General features: G+C 43.2%; 2 protein-coding genes across 2 annotated transcripts in view; one reads left to right on the forward strand and one right to left on the reverse strand.

Moving 5' to 3' along the window:
- Window positions 1–274: 274 nt before the first annotated feature.
- Window positions 275–12,339, reverse strand: SKP2 (S-phase kinase-associated protein 2, E3 ubiquitin protein ligase). Its single transcript, XM_014947658.1, has 10 exons — window positions 12,264–12,339; window positions 11,470–11,744; window positions 9,793–9,904; window positions 9,368–9,511; window positions 8,676–8,810; window positions 7,695–7,793; window positions 6,111–6,238; window positions 4,444–4,495; window positions 3,436–3,543; window positions 275–2,248 (listed from the first exon to the last, which is right to left on the reverse strand). Exons 1-10 carry the CDS (start codon window positions 12,269–12,271, stop codon window positions 2,035–2,037), a joined length of 1,275 nt encoding a protein of 424 aa, XP_014803144.1. The 5' UTR covers window positions 12,272–12,339; the 3' UTR covers window positions 275–2,034.
- A 114-nt stretch (window positions 12,340–12,453) lies between these two features.
- Window positions 12,454–17,845, forward strand: part of LMBRD2 (LMBR1 domain containing 2) — a 37,039-nt gene continuing 31,647 nt past the window's right edge. Inside the window, exon 1 of the mRNA XM_014947655.1 lies at window positions 12,454–12,708. The gene's annotated coding sequence lies outside the window, so the exon portion shown is untranslated. The remainder of the gene's footprint in view (window positions 12,709–17,845) is intronic.

Consider the following 17,845-nt stretch of genomic DNA (forward strand, 5'->3'; position numbering starts at 1 on the left):
ATAGAAGCGTTTGTCCTCTTCCAACACTGAACCTGGTACTTAAAAAAACAAGTTCATGACTATTCCTTCTAGTTGAAGCCATACGACTGTCCTTATTCTGTACAAGGTTTTTAAGTGCAGTCTGTTAAATGCTAAATGATAACACCCTGCCATCTAAATCACCATTAGATGTTGCTTGGATGAATTTCTGCTTTTTTTTTTAACTCATGACACAAAGTTGATGGCAAGTCAGGGAAAAGTGTTCTCCCATCCATCAGTCATTTTGTACAATACAGCCATTCCTTAGATCTTTATTAAATGCAAGAGAAACTGCATAAGCATATATTGTGCATAAGGAGAAGAACTTACAACAGTGCTGAGCTGCAAAGATTTACTTTTCTTCTTGAAGTACTTTAAGGCATAAACACAGCCTGCAAGCTGTGAAGCAGTACAATATCCACTATCCCCCAACCTCCCACCCAACGCCCAACTGTCACAAGGTCTGTTGCCCATTAACTTCTTTGTAAGGGGCACAAGCCCAAGTCACTTAGAACAAATTAACAAGATAATGCTGTATTTGCTATACGATACAGAGTCAAATATCAAATTCTAGTACTGGTACAATCTTTCCATAGAAATCAATCTGTTCTGTACTACCAGGTATTTATTCCCAAAATCTTTTCTTTAGATTGAGATGGGCAACACTATACTTATGCAGCAGCCCTACAGTAACGTGGCAGCCCATCCTTAAGCAGCCATGAATAAACTCAGGACCCGCTTGCTTACTGCATTTATGGGAACAGCAGCAGTATGATCATGTGCTACACGGGGTGCAAGTTTTATCCTAGGGCTTCCCAACTGCTGCAACATTCCAAGCTTACAAACAAGGACCATGATGATAGACTCAGGTCAAAGTTATTTATTTTAAAGGCATGACTTGAAAAAAACCACAACAGTAGACAGCAGTGGTTGGTGTTACAGGTATGAGAAGTGACTACAAATACAAAGTATTATAAAGGAGAAATTGATTTCTCTTAATAGCACCAGCTTTTGGGTTTGGTCTGAAGCACCAGCTTTTGGGTTTGAAGCCACCTCCTCCAAGACTTCTGCCACTTTATCAGTTGTAGTTGAAAGAAAGGAATTTCAAGAACAGCTTTAAGAAGTTTTAATCTGAGGTCAAGCTCAGAGAAGCTACATTAAGGTTCTGTAGTATTTAATCAGAAAACCTAGCACCACAACATGAAACAAATGTTAATTGGCATCTAGTTTTGTAGATGCTTATTCTGACTGGGCTTTTCAGACTATATTTTGCAAACACCACAAAATACATTGAAGTTTTTCTTTAGCAGGCCACAAAGTAACATCTATTTTTAGTATCCCCTTTATACTGCTTCTTAACTTGTGCAGCATTGCGCTGTCTCTTAGCTGCTTTTGCGTAGACATCCCTTCCCCTATTTACTGTTTTCAGGCTTGAATTCAGACTCAGTCCTCTCTGTCCCTCTCACAAACAATAGCTTCTCATCTCACTATACATCTTGTTCAATTAAGGATTTGAATAGATTGAATACCAGTACTCACTTTTGAGTTCTGCAAACTGTGCAGAAAGACAATTCCTGAATAAGCATTAATAATAAGGCATCTAGCACCCCTACAAGCCATTTGAGGAGTTGAAGAATTAACCAGAAGCACCTTTAGAATATATTAGAGCAATAACAGCTGCATCAGAACCTGCAGCAGTTGCTACAGGCTGACATTGTTTAATTAAAATTACTGTTTCATAACTTTTTTTAAAAAAAGCTCCCCTGTAAAAGAAAAAAAAGGGAGGACTTGGAAGAAAAATTCTACATTTGCACACACATCACCATATTTCTAAAGACCTGAAGTAAAAAATACTGTAAAAAAATGTATGAAACTACATTAAGGCATAAGACCAAGTTAAAATGCTTTTTACAAAAACAGTACTATAAGTTTATAACTTCATAATAACAGTACTCTGCTTCTTATGGAGCTTCACTACGCACGGTGTGTCCATTGCATCCAGTGCGTTGTGCGTGATCATACGCCGCTCTGGTTTCTCAGTGTCAGTCTGCATTTGATACCCCAAATCTCATGGTTCTTTTTACTGCCAACAGTTGGCCTCGCGATACTTGTAAAGTGTGAACAATTGATCTTCATGTCAGGAAGCGTTTCCTTGAGGAGCTCTAGGGAGCTATCAGTCACTATTCCAAATACCTGAAGAGTCTTTAAAGTTGGAATTTCACCAAGTTCTCTAGAAAGAGAAAAATACAAAATTAATCATGAACCTGAAAGCTTTTTTTTTTTTCCCAGTCTGTTCCCAAACTAGATAACTGCATTTCTACTGCTTTTTAAGAAGTAAGGTAACTACTTAAGGTAAATTCCCCTTCCTACTTTTAAAAAGCACATATTTAATTGACACTAGTTCCCTGTACTGATAATTCAGGAAAACAGCTGAATAAATTGCTTCTTGCTGTTCTCTCTCACACAAAGTGAAAACAAACTGATTCCTCCCCTTTCATTTCTCTGGACGTAAGTGTTTAGAACAAGTGGAGGAATTGGCCCAGACTAAGTTTCAGGATGTGGCTCAGAGGACACAAGCCCCTAGGTACTATCAGTCTCCCAATTTGTTGTGATGTTTTGGTGAGTAGCCAGCCCTGGCTTCTTGATTGCTTCAGTTATTTGCCCAGTCATCATGTAAACTGTACCTATAAACAAGTATGGGACAAAATCAAAAGGCAGAGAGAGACAAGCTACCACCATGGCTACAGAAAAGGTTCTTCAGATTCCCATTTTGATAGTCCTGTTCCTCTCACAACCTTTTCCTTGATGATTTCTTTAGGATTGACATCCTTCCTGACGGGATTAAGGAGGATAGCTGCTGTACTAATAACAGGCACAAGCAAGTAACTCTGAGTTTCAGTGGCAACCAATAACTGATCCAAGGATAGCTGCTGTACTAATAACAGGCACGAGCAAGTAACTCTAAGCTGAGTTTCAGTGGCAACCAATAACTGATCCAGGGGCACACAAAAGCAAAGGAGTATAATCAGATTAGCTAGTCAGCCAGTAGACTTTCCCAAAGGACTATACCTTCCTTGCTGCATAATTGAAAGCCTAATAGTGACACCGACACCTGTCACTGGCAAGACCAGACCCTCCAGCTGCATAACGCCATGAAGGGAGGACGTGATGCCTGCACTGAGCAGCAAGTTCCATGAGTACAGTACTATCTCCAGATACCTTTGGTTCCAGCCTGGATTCTCAAAGGCACATGCTCTAGCAGTCAGGTTACTTTATCTCAGTGCCTTATTCATATTTCCTCATACCACTGGGTTTTTCAAAACCGTACTTGCAGTTCTAAACCTATAATAAAGGAAGTTTAAATGAACTTATCCTCTCTTTGAATAAGCAAACCAAAGCCATCTAGAAATTACTTACACTAAGGCAGCAGGTGATATCTGGTAACATCGGCTAAGACCCAGATGTTGTAGAAAGTTAAGTTGATGAAAATACTGGAAGCACTCAGGCTTCAACATCACGCTGTCACTGTACGTAAGAGCACATAAAATAGATGTTTAAGTATAAAGCAGCAGTAATTTTGGCATTTTCAAAATTCAGGCTGAGAAATCTAATGAATATCAACTTCTTTTTCTACTACTGAAGTATTTTTTTGCTCAATGTGGAAGTAACCCATTTCTAGTGTGTGGGTGGTGTTGGGGAGAGATTTTGATTTACAGTGAAGGGCAAGTAAAGCAGAAGCTTCTCTACAGCCAGGTATTCTGCAGCAGAACTCATACCATGAAAGGGTATTTACTTTGCACATTGAGATTTCAAAATATTTTAATTGACTAAGTCAAAACCAAAATACCTTTTTTTTTTTTTTTCAATTCTATGGCCAAGCAACAAATTCATATCAGAGCTGAACTGAACCCTCTCACAAACCACAGAGAATCATAGAACCATTTAGGTTGGAAAAGACCTGTAAGATCACTGAGACCAACCGTAGCACTGCCAGGTCCATGACTAAACCAGGTCCATAAGCTTAAAATACCATCTTAAAATACCTCTTGGAATGGTGACTCAACCACTTCTTTGGGCAGCCCGTTCCAGTACTTGGTAACCCTTACAGTGAAGACATTTCCTTCACGCACAACCTGCGGTATGCATCTGAACGCGTCCTTCCACTCTACGTAACAACTACAATCACTTGTTAGATCTTGTATGTAACATATGTAACATTTATGCCAAGGTAACAAAGAAATCTTCAAGTTGGTTACCTGCTGCCAGTTAGGTCATACCAGATAGCAAATGTTGTGTAGAAAGTATTTTCTGGTTGTGCAGTTCTACACAACTGTGTGTTATTGCTGTCTAATAACTGCACCACAATAGACCTGTCAATCCCTGGAACCACAAGGGTTTAACGACGAGCTGCACAGGTCTTCTTACCTTAGATCTAAATGGATCAGAAAAGGACATCTCTCCACCAGTGTTTTAACGTCTGAAAAGAGGTGACAGAGAGTCAGTCCATCTTTCAGTAACAAGACAAACATGCTTTATACAGCCTACCCAATTCCACATATGTTCATTTATATCTTCTCAACCGGAGCCCAACTCCTCAACTGAAGCACGACTCTGTTAAAAAGATACACGCTGAAGACTTACAGCACATAGTTAGCCCAGCAAGATACCTCACAGGGACTTTTTGCAATTCTCAATAAAACAGATCCATTTATTCCAAAGAAGCATCCCTAAAAGTCAATTGTGCCAGCAACTTAGCAAGTGAATAATTCAAGTGATATTGCTGTAGAAATATACCAAGACACAGTAACTGTGAGCTGCCTGAAATTTTAACATGTAGTGAAAAAATACCAATATTTTTCCACACATCAAATACCCTTTCACACATCAATACCATAATGTGCTTTGGGCATCTCCATTTTTACCCACAGAAAGTTCCTTCCGTTATGGTTTTCCTGATGTAAATTGTAAATTTGAAACCATCTTTACATTGTCTGCAAATAGCAGACAGATATCGCCTAAAAAGCCACTATTATTAGCAAGGTACTAATCTAATCAACATGCAAAAGAATTTTGGTACTTCAGAATTCATGTGCAAAAACTAAAGAAAACAATGCCAAAATTATGATTACTAGTGAACTTTTCAGATCTTATGCCTTATAAATTGCACTGAAACAGAGTAAAATTACTGATAGGGAGTGTTTTGCAAACACAAGAGCTCTGCATGGTCAGACCAACAGAAGGTTCAAATTCCTGATTTTGAAGAGATCATGTAGCGTGTTTGTATATGGCTTTTGGGCTGAGATAAAAAGAAGGCTGGTGTATTTCCCCATAAGGAAATGCATGCTGAGGTCTCTGTGGTGTTTAAACGGAAAAAAAGAGAGGTCACAGCCTACATGTCACCTACCTGCTTGTCAGCCAATGCCCTATTGTCAAATTTTCTCATTGAGAAAATTAAGTTCTCTTTACTACCAAAGCCATTTCACCCTTTATCTACTATGCAAAGCCATTTCACCCTGTATCTACTATGCTCTTGCCCTCTGTTATGCCTTCTTCCCAAATCTAGATTTTTTTGCATTTTCTATTACCCTGCAACTTTACCCAACTTTCTCTCCTAGAACCATTAGCAAGTAAATAGTTAATGTTGATTAGTGAGACTATTTGCTGTTCAAATTAACTGGTATCTGTAGGACATCACGTCAGGCTGAAACTCAAGTAGTTGGTATGGCTGCTCGCTCTTGGAAGATGCCTTCAGCAGCCACAACAGCAGAAGCCTTAAGAAGGTTCCAAGAACAGCAACCTGGAAGGCTAATTCCCAGGGGAACATGGCATCCAGTGTGTCCTGCTTCCAGAACTTACTGCAAGCAGAAGTGCTGTACCTTTCAACTGAAGACAAGTCACCTCACCCCTCGCGGCTGAGCCAGAGACACAAGTGAGATTCTCTGACAGCAACAACATCCAGCTATACAGAGCACAAAATCAGTGCTGGTACACGATTTTACTATACACACAGAGGATGCCAACCAGAAGAAAATATAAAGCCTGCTGCTTTATCCTATAGTGGGATAAAGGTGGTTTGCCATGCTGCTATTTACCTGATATTTGTAGATTCTGTCTGTATCCACTTAAATTTAACTTGGTTAGTTTTGAAGTAACATGATTGACTGCTGTTTTGACATGGGTGGCTGTGAAGTCACACCAGGACAAGTTCAGCTCCTCCAGCCTAAACACAAATAAACAGAGTTGTTTGGAAGAATGACTGAAATACAGTTTGCGTTCTGATATTGTCCATTACAGTTGACTCTTAAGGCAAAAACTTGTAACAGACTTACCACCAACTTCCTGTACTCGTGACTACAAATTTCACTATGACAATAATTAAGCAGTGGAGTAGGCTGCCCATCAAGGCTGTGGAACCTGTCTTTGGAGGTTTTCAAGATCCAACCAGAGGAAGTCCTTGTGAATGGAATATTTCAATAGTATCTTAGGAAATGAAATAGTTCTACAGAGATTGCCATGGGGAGACACTGGTTTTTTTCATCCTGCTTCTGGGTTTGTGACCTGAATCTGTTACTACTGAACAGATGTCCAGGTTGAGAAGAAAAAAGGCCATCCATTATTAGCATTGATCAGATGACCAATTAATCCTAATTACCATAAAATACTTCATAGTTTTACATAAGCACTAGGCACACTGTGACCTTAACTCTCTTTTACATGCTTAATTATCTATAATCTATCACCACTCCAGGTTGGGACAAAGTATTTGTTTTGTGTGCAGGTGTTGTAGAAGTTACCAGAGGACAAAGACACTGAGCAGCACCACTAGAGCTTTTAGCTGGCAATCTCTATGTAAATGAAAGAACCGTTAAATTGTCACTAGCATTCCTAGGACCGGGTTTGCCATCTGCTGTGCACTGTGAATGGTGCAGACTGCCATTCTCTAAAGAGCTCATGATCCAAGTAATCAGACCAAGCAATATAAAGCATTATCTACCCATGAGAGACAGGGAAAGATTAAGGCTTTGTCTGTCCACTAACTTGCAATTTGATTAAAAACATGCTTTTGCAGAAGCAAAGATTAAGTAGATTGTCCAGCATCTCACAGAAAGATCAGGATATACACGCCAGATTGACTGGGGGTTTGGTTCAGTGACTTCCTGCCAGCAGATGGTTTAATCACTGCAGCTGTCAATCTCACCACAGTAATTCATAAAGTCGAAGGTTGCTGAAGGATTAGTCTATCATGGATGGAAAGCCACAATGTTTCTGCCATTCATGCTGTACTCTGATTGCAAAGGGAGCTCTGGGACTCCACTTTTCAGTTTCAAAACACACACTTTCACTTCGTAAGGATCACATGCTGCTTCCATTAAAAAAATGAAATTTACGTGATAATCAAAGGAACATAAATGGCATTTATCCTTCTCCAACAAGGCTTCCTATAAGGATGACTAAGGAAACTCATGGAAGACTACTGAAGTACATTTTTGCTATTAAAGAAGAAAACAGCTTCATGGAAAGAAACTATCTGACTACTCAGCTCATAATCAACTGCTAGTCAAGTAGCAATAGAAACATGCTCATAAAAAGATATTAGAATGGGATGCAACTAAAAAGGATCCTTTTTCTCAGGAACAGCAGTAATCAAGAATAGCAAAAACTATTTTTTATCTTACTTAGAACAGCTGCTCAACATCAGCTTCAAGGCTTCTGCAGAAAATCCTGAGCACCCACAGAGATTTAGTCGCTTCAGACTGCGATTCTTAGCAATGCTCCTGTAGGGAAGAAAAAAAGCAAGGTCTGATAAAACTGAAATGTTGGAACATTGCTTGCATTGCCAGGATGTGTGATTATTTTCAAGAGCTAAGTAAACTGTCCTAACAGTCACTAAAGATGTCAACTCTACTCGCTGCATCACGGCACAACTTCAAAAGGGATACTTGCCTATTTACCTGACATTCCTGACAAATAAACTGCTAAGTTCAAAAAGAAACAGTTTAATGGCATAAAACAGGAGAAGGTGAAAATAAACACATACCATGGCTTACTAGTGATGACTATACCTCTAAAAAAGAGGTCCCTTTTGAAGTTTTCTATCTTCTATCTTTCTATCTTTCCCGTTTAACTAAACAACAGTTCATCTGCTTGACAGAATCTGTAATTTTCCAGGCACTCAGAGTGAAGTAACACAAAAATGTGAAAAATAATGCAGAAGCACAATAAGCATCTAGTAAGAGAGCTGCTGAGACCCCTTAAAATAGAAAATAACTCTGTGTTTGGCTTATACATTATCTCGGGAGCACAAAAATGGGAAAATAAATGTAGTTCTGATGTACAGCTTGGCTGTGGGAACGGCCAATGTACACATAAACCCTAGGAGTTATGTGCAGTATCTCCACAGTCCCCTTACTCTGTGGAAAGAAAAAAACCAAACCCACCAAAGAACACTCTTGCAGATGTGTGTTTCTTCCTCACCTCATCTCTTAGAGGACAGAGAGGAAAGATGCAGCTCATCTAGCCTGCCAGCTGGCTCTGCTAGGTGCCATTTCAAGACTCCCACAATGAACAACTCTCAACTGCATTGTTTTGCTAGCCTGTACAAAATTATAGCACCAAACAGAAGGTATTTACTGAACATTCCCAGACACGTCACTCACTTGATGATGTTGTCAGAAAGTACTAGACCCTCCAGGCTGAGGTTCTGCAGCTTTTCACACAGACAAATAATACTCTGCAGGTCTGTAACAGACACTGTACAGTTCGACAAATCCATATATTGAACTTTTAGAGGTCTACAAAAGGAGAAGAGCAGGTTACTAAAATTGCTTTAAAACCTGGTCCACAAATTCCCCATACCATAAATATACTCCATACAGTAAAACCATGGAAAGCTTGAGAAAATAATTATACTGTTGTATCCAGCTGCACACTGGACATATTACTAAGCTCACTGGGTCTATTGCTAAGCTACCAGCCAAAACTGCAGAACTCTTCAAGGCACTTACAGAATTAGTCATAACAGAAAAGTCTATCCTGCTGGAGTTAAACAATTTTTTTTGAGCTTCCCATATAAATATGCTGGAGATCCTTACAATTCTTTGTTCTACAAGATATAAATTGCAAATGGGTGATGGTGCTTGACACTTTCAAAAATCAACCAGAAATGGTTTTGAATAGCTGACATGTGAATGCAGATCCTCTTATTTCAACACATGCCTAACATTTGTCAGCTCTTCCACACTTCAGAGACAGCACATATGCTACTACCAAAACCAAAAATACACAGAGAAACTATGAATATTTAAGACCTGTTTTTTTCAGGATTCAGAACATGCAGAAAAAAACTTACTTTCTTGTTTTAAACAGCGGATTCCCAATACAAGATCTTGGGCAGCGGAATACAACAACACCTGCAGGCAGCAACTGTCCAATCACTCCTGGTAGCAGATTTCTACCAGTCAGATCAAGGGTCTGCCAGAGAGATTCATCAAACCTAAGGCACAGGATTTTACTCGTTAGTGAGCTAGAAAGCGTCAGAGCTATGAATACAATTCCAGAAAGTTTTCAGTGTCACACAAGACAGAGCAGCAGGAAAGCTATTTAGTAGAATTTACTGATGTTAAAATATGTGAACCATCTTTTGATTATAAATACATATAACCCACATATAGCATAAATTGAATTATACATGAATAAACAAGATGAGAACCAGATCGTTTAACAATCTATGGAAGCAAGTTTTCTTAGTACTAAATGATGAAAAGTAACACTTACGAAAGACGACGCCATCTCTTGCAAATCAGGGAAACTTTTAGCAAGTCATTTAGGGGCAAATAGGCAAAGATTGATAAAAGCAATTCATCTGGAAGTGCATCCCAAGAAACACCTTTAGGAAAAGAGCAAATGTATTCAAGTTAAAGCTGGTTCAGTTTTGCCTGATGATCAGACGCCTTGTTTGGCTTGCTGATGAAAGCACCTCTACAGTCTCTTTTTAGGTTATATACACATCAGTCCATTACTTATCCCCCTTTTCAGCTCTTCGTTATAGGAAGATGTTATTACCATCTTTGCCTAGGTATTACTGACAACGGCAAAGCTTTCCATAACATCAACTACCTATACATATTAAAACAATTTGCCCGAGAAAAATTATAAGTCTTTATTCACATACTCATTTTGGAAACAAAAGCATCTAATTTACTTCTTTTGGATTCTACGGCTTGTACGGTCCCTCTTGGTTTTCCCCCTCCCCGCTGACATGCCTGTCCTTCCTATGCATGTCAGGCTCCCAGAAGGAAGCCCCAGGTGAGCTATGCTTTTGAATGTTATGCAGAGAATAGCTGGTACTACAAACTGCTCCTTAAAACATGCATGCTAACTATCATCCCTCAAGGAATTATCTGAAAGGATGTGGTGCGATCTCAGTGTCTCAGAAGTAGGCTCCAGGGCTCCACAAGCCACTCACACAGGAGATTACTCGGTGCTGGAGCTCAAGAATAACTGCCTATGACTCAGCACTCCATCTTACTTAAAAGTAAGCTTGTCTGAGGGCATTCCCACCTTTCATATGACAGACTAGTGTCTGGCAAGAGCTGTTTCATCATTTTGCATTCTGTAGCTGCTGACTGAAAATACATTTTGATACCAGCTAAAGAACTCAGCATCCTATAACCTCTTCTTCAAGTGCCCCAGGTCCTCAGGTTACAGCGCTGCTCTTTCCCTGCAACTCTGTTTCCAGCCCAGTAGTCTTATGCCCCAGTGTAGCTCACTGGCCAGGTCCCTTACATTGTTCCCAGCTGAGCTCCAACAGCAGTAGAAATGCTGCCCCTCTGGCACACCTCAGCTTGCACTGCGAGAGGTGTAGATCTGGATCCCCATAGTCTCAAGGACCATGTATCTTACATCTGAGATGCGTAAGTTAAAGAAAATAAATTATAATCAAGCCCCCCTGGGTTTCAAAATTATACTGGGGACAGCAGCACCTAAAATCCACATTCCTCTGGCAGCCACAGCTGTATTTTGTGACAAGCCTGGCCCTGCTTGGTATGTGGCAAAACATCTCCTGGAATGGGCCCCTTGGGCAGAGCAATAGATGTAGCTTAGGGTCCTGTAGGGCCAAGGTGCTACCCAGGTCCTAAGCAGCAAGAGCAGATAGGCACAGGGACATACAGCTCAAACCCCCGGCACACAGACAGGGGCTGGCTGGGTTTGGCAGGAGCCAACCATGGCTTAGAAGGGCCCCAGTTTTGGAGCCAGACGTACCACCTCTGCTTAAAGGCTTACATAAAACAGGACTCATCAGCCCAAGCCTGAAAGCCACTAGATCTAGAAGTTATATTCTGCTGGGAAAGAGCGAAAAAAAATGCCACAGAATATAGCGCTAATGTCTGGCGATGCCCACTCTCCATCTCTACTGAAGGGCAAACGAAACCTGGACCAGGGTGACAGTACCTGACTCTGCCTCTCGAAGCAACCGAGGCCGCCGCACAATTACAAAGTCCTTTTCCTTTTCCTTCTCCTTCACCTTCTGTCGTTTCTGAGGAGGACAGGGCGGCGACACCAGCAGGTCCTGCGGCGTGTTTTCGTTGCCCAGCTTATCCTTCTTAAGGACAGACACTCCCATACCCGAGAGAAACTCTGAGGTCTTGCTGGACTCCCAGTCCCAGTCCCAGCTGAAGCTGGTGGAAACATTGCTGCTGGAGGATGGGATCTCTTGGAGATGTTTCCTGCAGAGACAGCGAAACACCCCCCCCAACAAAGGCTCTGAAGGTTACCAAACGTGAAGATAGGGCTTCCCCCTGTCACAAAATCATCCAACAGTCACACCCCACCCGCATCCCCACGCAGGGGCAGGGAGGAACCTCCACATCAGCGAGGAGCACAAGCGGCGGCAGGGCCATGTGCTCGGTCTGGCCACAATTCCACACTAAAAAAAAAAACCTCCCCGGGGAATTTAAAGGCATCCCCTTCCCCGGGAGTGAGTGAGTCGAGGCGGGGTGAGGGCAAGCCGTCGGGGAATCCGTCGGACGGCGGGAATCCCCTCACACCGGCGGGGCCGCTTCTGGCGCTGAGGTGCGCGGCTGAGGCCCAACGGCCATAACGGCCGTTGGGCGCCAGCCGCGCACCTCAGCGCCCGAGAGGGAGAGAAACAGTCTGCGGACCGTCCCCATCTGCCTTCCCACCAACTATTCTGGAGAGCAAACAGCTCCGCTCGGTGCGGAGCCCCCTCCGCCTCCCCCCCTCACCTGTGCATGGCGGTAGACGGTGGCGCCGGCGGGAGCTCCGCGCTCTTCAGCAGCAAGCCCGCCCCGCCGACCGGAAGTTGGTGGAAGGACGCCGCAAAGCCCGTCGGGAGTGGTAGTCCGCGAAGAGGCTCCCCCCCCCATCGTTCCTTTCCCTTACCCACAGTACCTTGCGGCGGCCGTGAGGGACGTCAGCGGTTAGCGAAGGGGAGGGGGCAAATGGCGGCGGCGGCCACCGTGGCCCTGAGGCGGAAGGAGGCGGGCGCGGCCGCTGCGGCTGTTTTCTGCGTGGCGATCTGAGCCCTCTTCTGGAGGACGCGGCGGGCAGGCAGGCAGGATGGCCGGCGGCGGTGCCCCGCGAGCGACCGGCTGCTGAGAGAGGCGGGGGCGCTGTGGTGAGGGAGCGGCGCGGCCCAGACACCGGGGGGCGGCTGTGGAGGTGCCGAAGGTGCCGTGGGGGGTGTGGGATGTGGGATGTGGGATGTGGGATGTGGGATGTGGGATGTGTGTGTGTAGCCGTGTCCCGCTCCCTCCGAGCCGGGTGCGTGCGCCCCCGGGGCCTGGGCATCTCCTGGGCTGCCTTTGAGGGGGATATGGAGAGGAGGGGGGTGGGTGGCCGACGGTATCTGGGGGTGTCCGGGAGGGGTGAGAGGGATTGGAGGGTTCTTTTTGCTGCCCCTCGTTTTTTCCTTCCTTCAGGGACCCCCAAGGACATAGGTTTAAGGCGGGTGTGTTGATGTTTGTTAAGTGCTTGTAGACTTCGATTCTGTGCGCCTTACAGGCCTGTGGATGTTCAGCTTTAGCAGCTTTAATCTGCAGTGTCTGGCGTGGAAAACTAGAATCGTGCTGACGGTGACGTTTTACTGTGAAAGGTTTTTTCCTGCGTTTTGGAAACGCCTTAGCTACGAAGGCCTGAAATTGAGAGTCTGCCGGTGTATTATGGTCCTATCCCTAACTAGGCTGTGCTTAAACTCGGCAGTCTTTGCACACCATGTTTCAGATTTATGCCAGGCTTTCTTTCAGTAATGCAGCTCTTCATGCTTTCTGTCCAAACTACTTGTTTTGAAATTGGTGGGGATGGAAAACTAATTCTGAACACACCTACGGCTCTGCTCTTAGTCAGCCACTTGCTTGTAAGTGCTGTGCTTTGTTTACTGCGTAACGATGGAGAGACATGCCTCTAAAATTGAAGATGGTAATGGGAGGCACGGCAAATTGTACACCACTGTTCAGTCAGATACAGGCAATGGTGCAACTCTAACTGTAATTCATATAATCTTAAAAAGAATTTGTGTTAGCCATTTCCAGTTTTAACTAAAGGCATGACACAGTTGTTTAAAGGTTATTTAAGTACATAATCAAATGAAAAGTGATTTTTTAGTTTAAAAAAAATTAAGCTGTTTCTATTTAACCTCTTCAGCAGTCCTTTTTATTTTTATCAATCTTTTCAGTTTTCTCTATTAATGCATGGGGGCTTGAAAGAAGAATTTGTGGAAAGGGGTAAAATAAAATTATATTTTAAAAAGCTCTGAACTATCAAATAACCTAAGCCTGTCTTAATGCAAGGTTAGTGTTGTAATCATGTGGTTGACTGCTTTACTGGCACCTGTTTTGTGTGAGTGCATTAGTCTAGCACCCAGATAGTAATTTTTGTTCTTTTTTTTACATTCCTATTGCAAATGTACAGCTATTGTATCTGATTCTACTTTAGTTCCTCCAAGCAAGATGTTTTCTTCAATATGTTATTTCCAGAGTATTCCTGTAAGCCCTATGAAAACATCAACTTGTGTGGTACTTAATAACCTATATTAGAGGACAAGGCAGCACCATGTAAAGCATATAAACTTCCTGTGGTTTTGTGCTGATCGTCCCTGCTTGCTTTTAAACACAAAAATCTCTATATTCCTTGGCAAAGCTTTTATCTTCTATTTAGTACTTCTTTGGAGAACCTAGACTCCCACCAAATAAGAGAATACTGCTATCTTGTGTGGAGTCAGCACATAATTTTATTATTTTTTTCCTTGACGTTAGCATTCCCTAAATATTGATTTACAAGCGATTAAATGTTTAATCAATTTAAAATACTTTCTTCGTTACAATAGTTGAATATAGTTGAAATCACAGTACTAATAAAATGTCAGTCACAGAATTGTAGGGATTGGAAGGAAATTTCAGAGATCATCTCGTCCAACCCCCTTGCCAAAGCAGGGTCACCCAGAGCAGGCTGGACAGGAATGCATCCAGGCGGGTTTTGAATACCTCTAGAGAAGGACACCCCACAGCTTCTCTGGGCAGCTTGTTCCAGTGCTCTGGTACCCCCAAAGTAAAGAAGTTTTTCCCCATATTCAGATGGAACTTCCTGGGTTCCAGCTTGTGTCCATTACCCCTTGTACCAGGCACCACTGAAAAGAGCCTGGCCCCATCCTCCTGACACCTGCTCTTTAGTTAGTTACAAGCATTGATGAGGCCCTCTCTCAGTCTTTTCTTCTGCAGCCTAAACAGACCTAGGTCTCTTAGCCTTTCCTCATAAAAGAGATCCTCCATTCCCTTGATCATCTTTGAATCCCTCTGCTGGACAATTTCCAGTAGTTCCCTGTCCTTCTTGAATTGGGGGGCCCAGAACTGGACACAGCACTCCAGATGTGGCCTGATCAGGTCAGAGCAGAGAGGGTCCTCTCTCAACCTACTGGCCATGCTTTTTCTAATGCACCCCAGGAGACCGTTGGCCTTTTTGGCCACAAGGGCACATTTCTGGCTCATGGTCAGCTTGTCCACCAGGACTCCCAGGCTTCTCTCTGCAGAGCTGCTTCCCAGCAGGTCAGCCCCTAACCTGTACTGGGGTATGGGGTTATTCCTCCCCAGGTGCAGGACCCTGCACTTGCCCTAGTTCAATTTCATCAGATTCCTCTCCACCCAACTTTCTAGTCTGTCCGGGCCTTGCTGTATGGTAGCACAGTCTTCTGGTGTGTCAGCCACCCCTCCCAGTTTTGTATCATCAGCAAACTTTGCTGAGGGTCCACTGTGTCCTCTCATCCAGGCTGTTGATGAATATATTGAACAAGACTGGATCCAGTTCTGACCCCTGGGAGCACTGTTAGCTGCAGCGTCCAACTGGACTCTGCACTGCTGATCACAGCCCTCTGAGCTCTGTCATTCAGCCAGTTCTCAATCCACCTCTCTGTCCACTCATCTAACCCACCACTGTGTCCTCTCATCCAGGCTGTTGATGAATATATTGAACAAGACTGGATCCAGTTCTGACCCCTGGGAGCACTGTTAGCTGCAGCGTCCAACTGGACTCTGCACTGCTGATCACAGCCCTCTGAGCTCTGTCATTCAGCCAGTTCTCAATCCACCTCTCTGTCCACTCATCTAACCCACACTTCTTAAGCTTACCTATGAGGATGTTAGGGGATACAGTGTCCAAAGTCTTGCTGAAGTCAAGGTAGACAATATCCACCAGTTCAATTTCATCAGATTCCTCTCCACCCAACTTTCTAGTCTGTCCGGGCCTTGCTGTATGGTAGCACAGTCTTCTGGTGTGTCAGCCACCCCTCCCAGTTTTGTATCATCAGCAAACTTTGCTGAGGGTCCACTGTGTCCTCTCATCCAGGCTGTTGATGAATATATTGAACAAGACTGGATCCAGTTCTGACCCCTGGGAGCACTGTTAGCTGCAGCGTCCAACTGGACTCTGCACTGCTGATCACAGCCCTCTGAGCTCTGTCATTCAGCCAGTTCTCAATCCACCTCTCTGTCCACTCATCTAACCCACACTTCCTAAGCTTACCTATGAGGATGTTAGGGGATACAGTGTCCAAAGTCTTGCTGAAGTCAAGGTAGACAATATCCACCGTACTACCCTCATCCACTCAGCCAGTCATCTTCTCATAGAAGGCTATCAGATCGGTCAAGCATGATTTCCCCTTGGTGAATCCATGATGACCATTACAATGACCTTTTTTTCTTCTAAGTGGTTAGAGATGACATCCAGTATGAGCTGTTCCATAACCTTTCCAGGGATGGAAGTGAGGCTGACTGGCCTGTAGCTTCCCGGATCCTTGCTTCTTACCCTTTTTGAAGGCTGGCATCACACTAGCTTTCCACCAGTCCTCAGGCACCTCTCCTGTTCTCCATGATTTTTCAAAGATGATGGAGAGTGGCTTCCCAATAACATCTGCTAGTTCCTGTGGCACTCGCAGGTGCATCCCATCAACGTCGATGGTTTTGTGGCTGTCAAGTTTGTTTAAATGATCTCTAACCTGGTCGTCCGTGATCAAGGGAGAGTCTTCATTACTTGAGGCGCTTTCTCCTACCTTCAGGGTATGGGGTTACTGAGGGCTGGCCTTAGCAGTAAAGTCTGAAGCAAAGATGGCATTCAGTAACTCTGCCTTCTTTGCATCTCATCCATCACCGGGGCACACACCTCATTCAGCAACGGCCCCACATTTTCCCTAGTCTTCCTTTTGCTGCTGATGTACTTGAAGAAGCTCTTCTTATTGTCCTTGACATCCCTTGCCAGGTTTAATTCCAAGCGGGCCTTGCCTTCTGCATTGCATCCCTGCATACTCTGACAGTGCTGCTGTGTATCTCCCAAGTGTCCAGTCCTTTTTTCCACATTCTGTAAACGTCCATCTTCCATCTGAGTTTTTCCAAAAGCTCCCTGCTCATCCATGAAGGTTTCCCACTTCCTTTGCCTGACCTCTTGCTCTTAGGGATGCAATCAGTACATAGACTGAGTAATATTTGTTAGAAAAATAAAGCTATGCAAATTGTGTTTCCTTGATTCATCTTGGAGGCTATTTCTCCCAAATAGTACAGTTAAATAACTTCTCTTGTCAGTTTTTGTGAGCAGTTCATGGCTATTTTCTTTCTTTAGGTAGTTTTTTCCCTGTGCTGAGATTAAGAAGCTCGTTATCTGCTTATAAATACTTACTGTTGCCCCAAGCTGCAAGGGTCAATGTGTAATAAGGAAGTGGAAGTGGAAAAAAACCACATTGTTGCTTGACCTCTTGTTTTCTTTTTAACATTTCTAAAATGTGAAGTTAGCCCATTTTGTTGTTTAACGATGAAGTAAAAGGGTTCATAATGTTGGGCAGTCCTGTCAGTCCAAAAGGTTTACCTGTGTCTGTAAAGTGAAGTCTTTAGGTTTCTTAACAGCAGGCTTTTGCAGAGTAGGGCAGGCTTCAGAAACCTGTTGCAGGTGTTGTGGCATACTGTTTTTCTTTTGCCAAGTGAAATGTGCTGGAACAAATTCCATAGGAACCAGCAAATTATTCCCTGACAGAAGGTCAGGCAAAATGTTGTCATTGAACTGGCCATTGATATTTTGCTGGAGATGGCAGCTTTCAGTTTATAGTTGCTACCAAGTTGTGAATTCAGCTTCAGGTGGGAGAGGCTGTCACACACATGTTGCTTTCAGCATGCTGTGGCTCTCAGTTTTGTCTATTACTGTCTTTGGTATCTCTTTCATAGTTTGGTAATGTTTTGGTTTTTGGTTGGTTTTTTTTTTTTCAGATGTAATTATGGAGTAAGGCAAAGAAATCTCTAGCTGCTTGATTTTTCAAGTATTTTAACTGAAATAT

This window comes from Calidris pugnax, unplaced genomic scaffold, assembly GCF_001431845.1.
Source record: "Calidris pugnax isolate Ruff unplaced genomic scaffold, ASM143184v1 scaffold156, whole genome shotgun sequence".
In the NCBI taxonomy this organism is placed as follows: domain Eukaryota; kingdom Metazoa; phylum Chordata; class Aves; order Charadriiformes; family Scolopacidae; genus Calidris; species Calidris pugnax.

Coding starts and splice junctions, on each gene's coding strand:
- SKP2 (XM_014947658.1), bottom strand. Junction 8,811..9,367: donor CCGCTGTTTAAAACAAGAAA/GTAAGTTTTTTT, acceptor CTCCTTTTGTAG/ACCTCTAAAAGTTCAATATA. Junction 2,249..3,435: donor ATATCACCTGCTGCCTTAGT/GTAAGTAATTTC, acceptor TTCTCTTTCTAG/AGAACTTGGTGAAATTCCAA.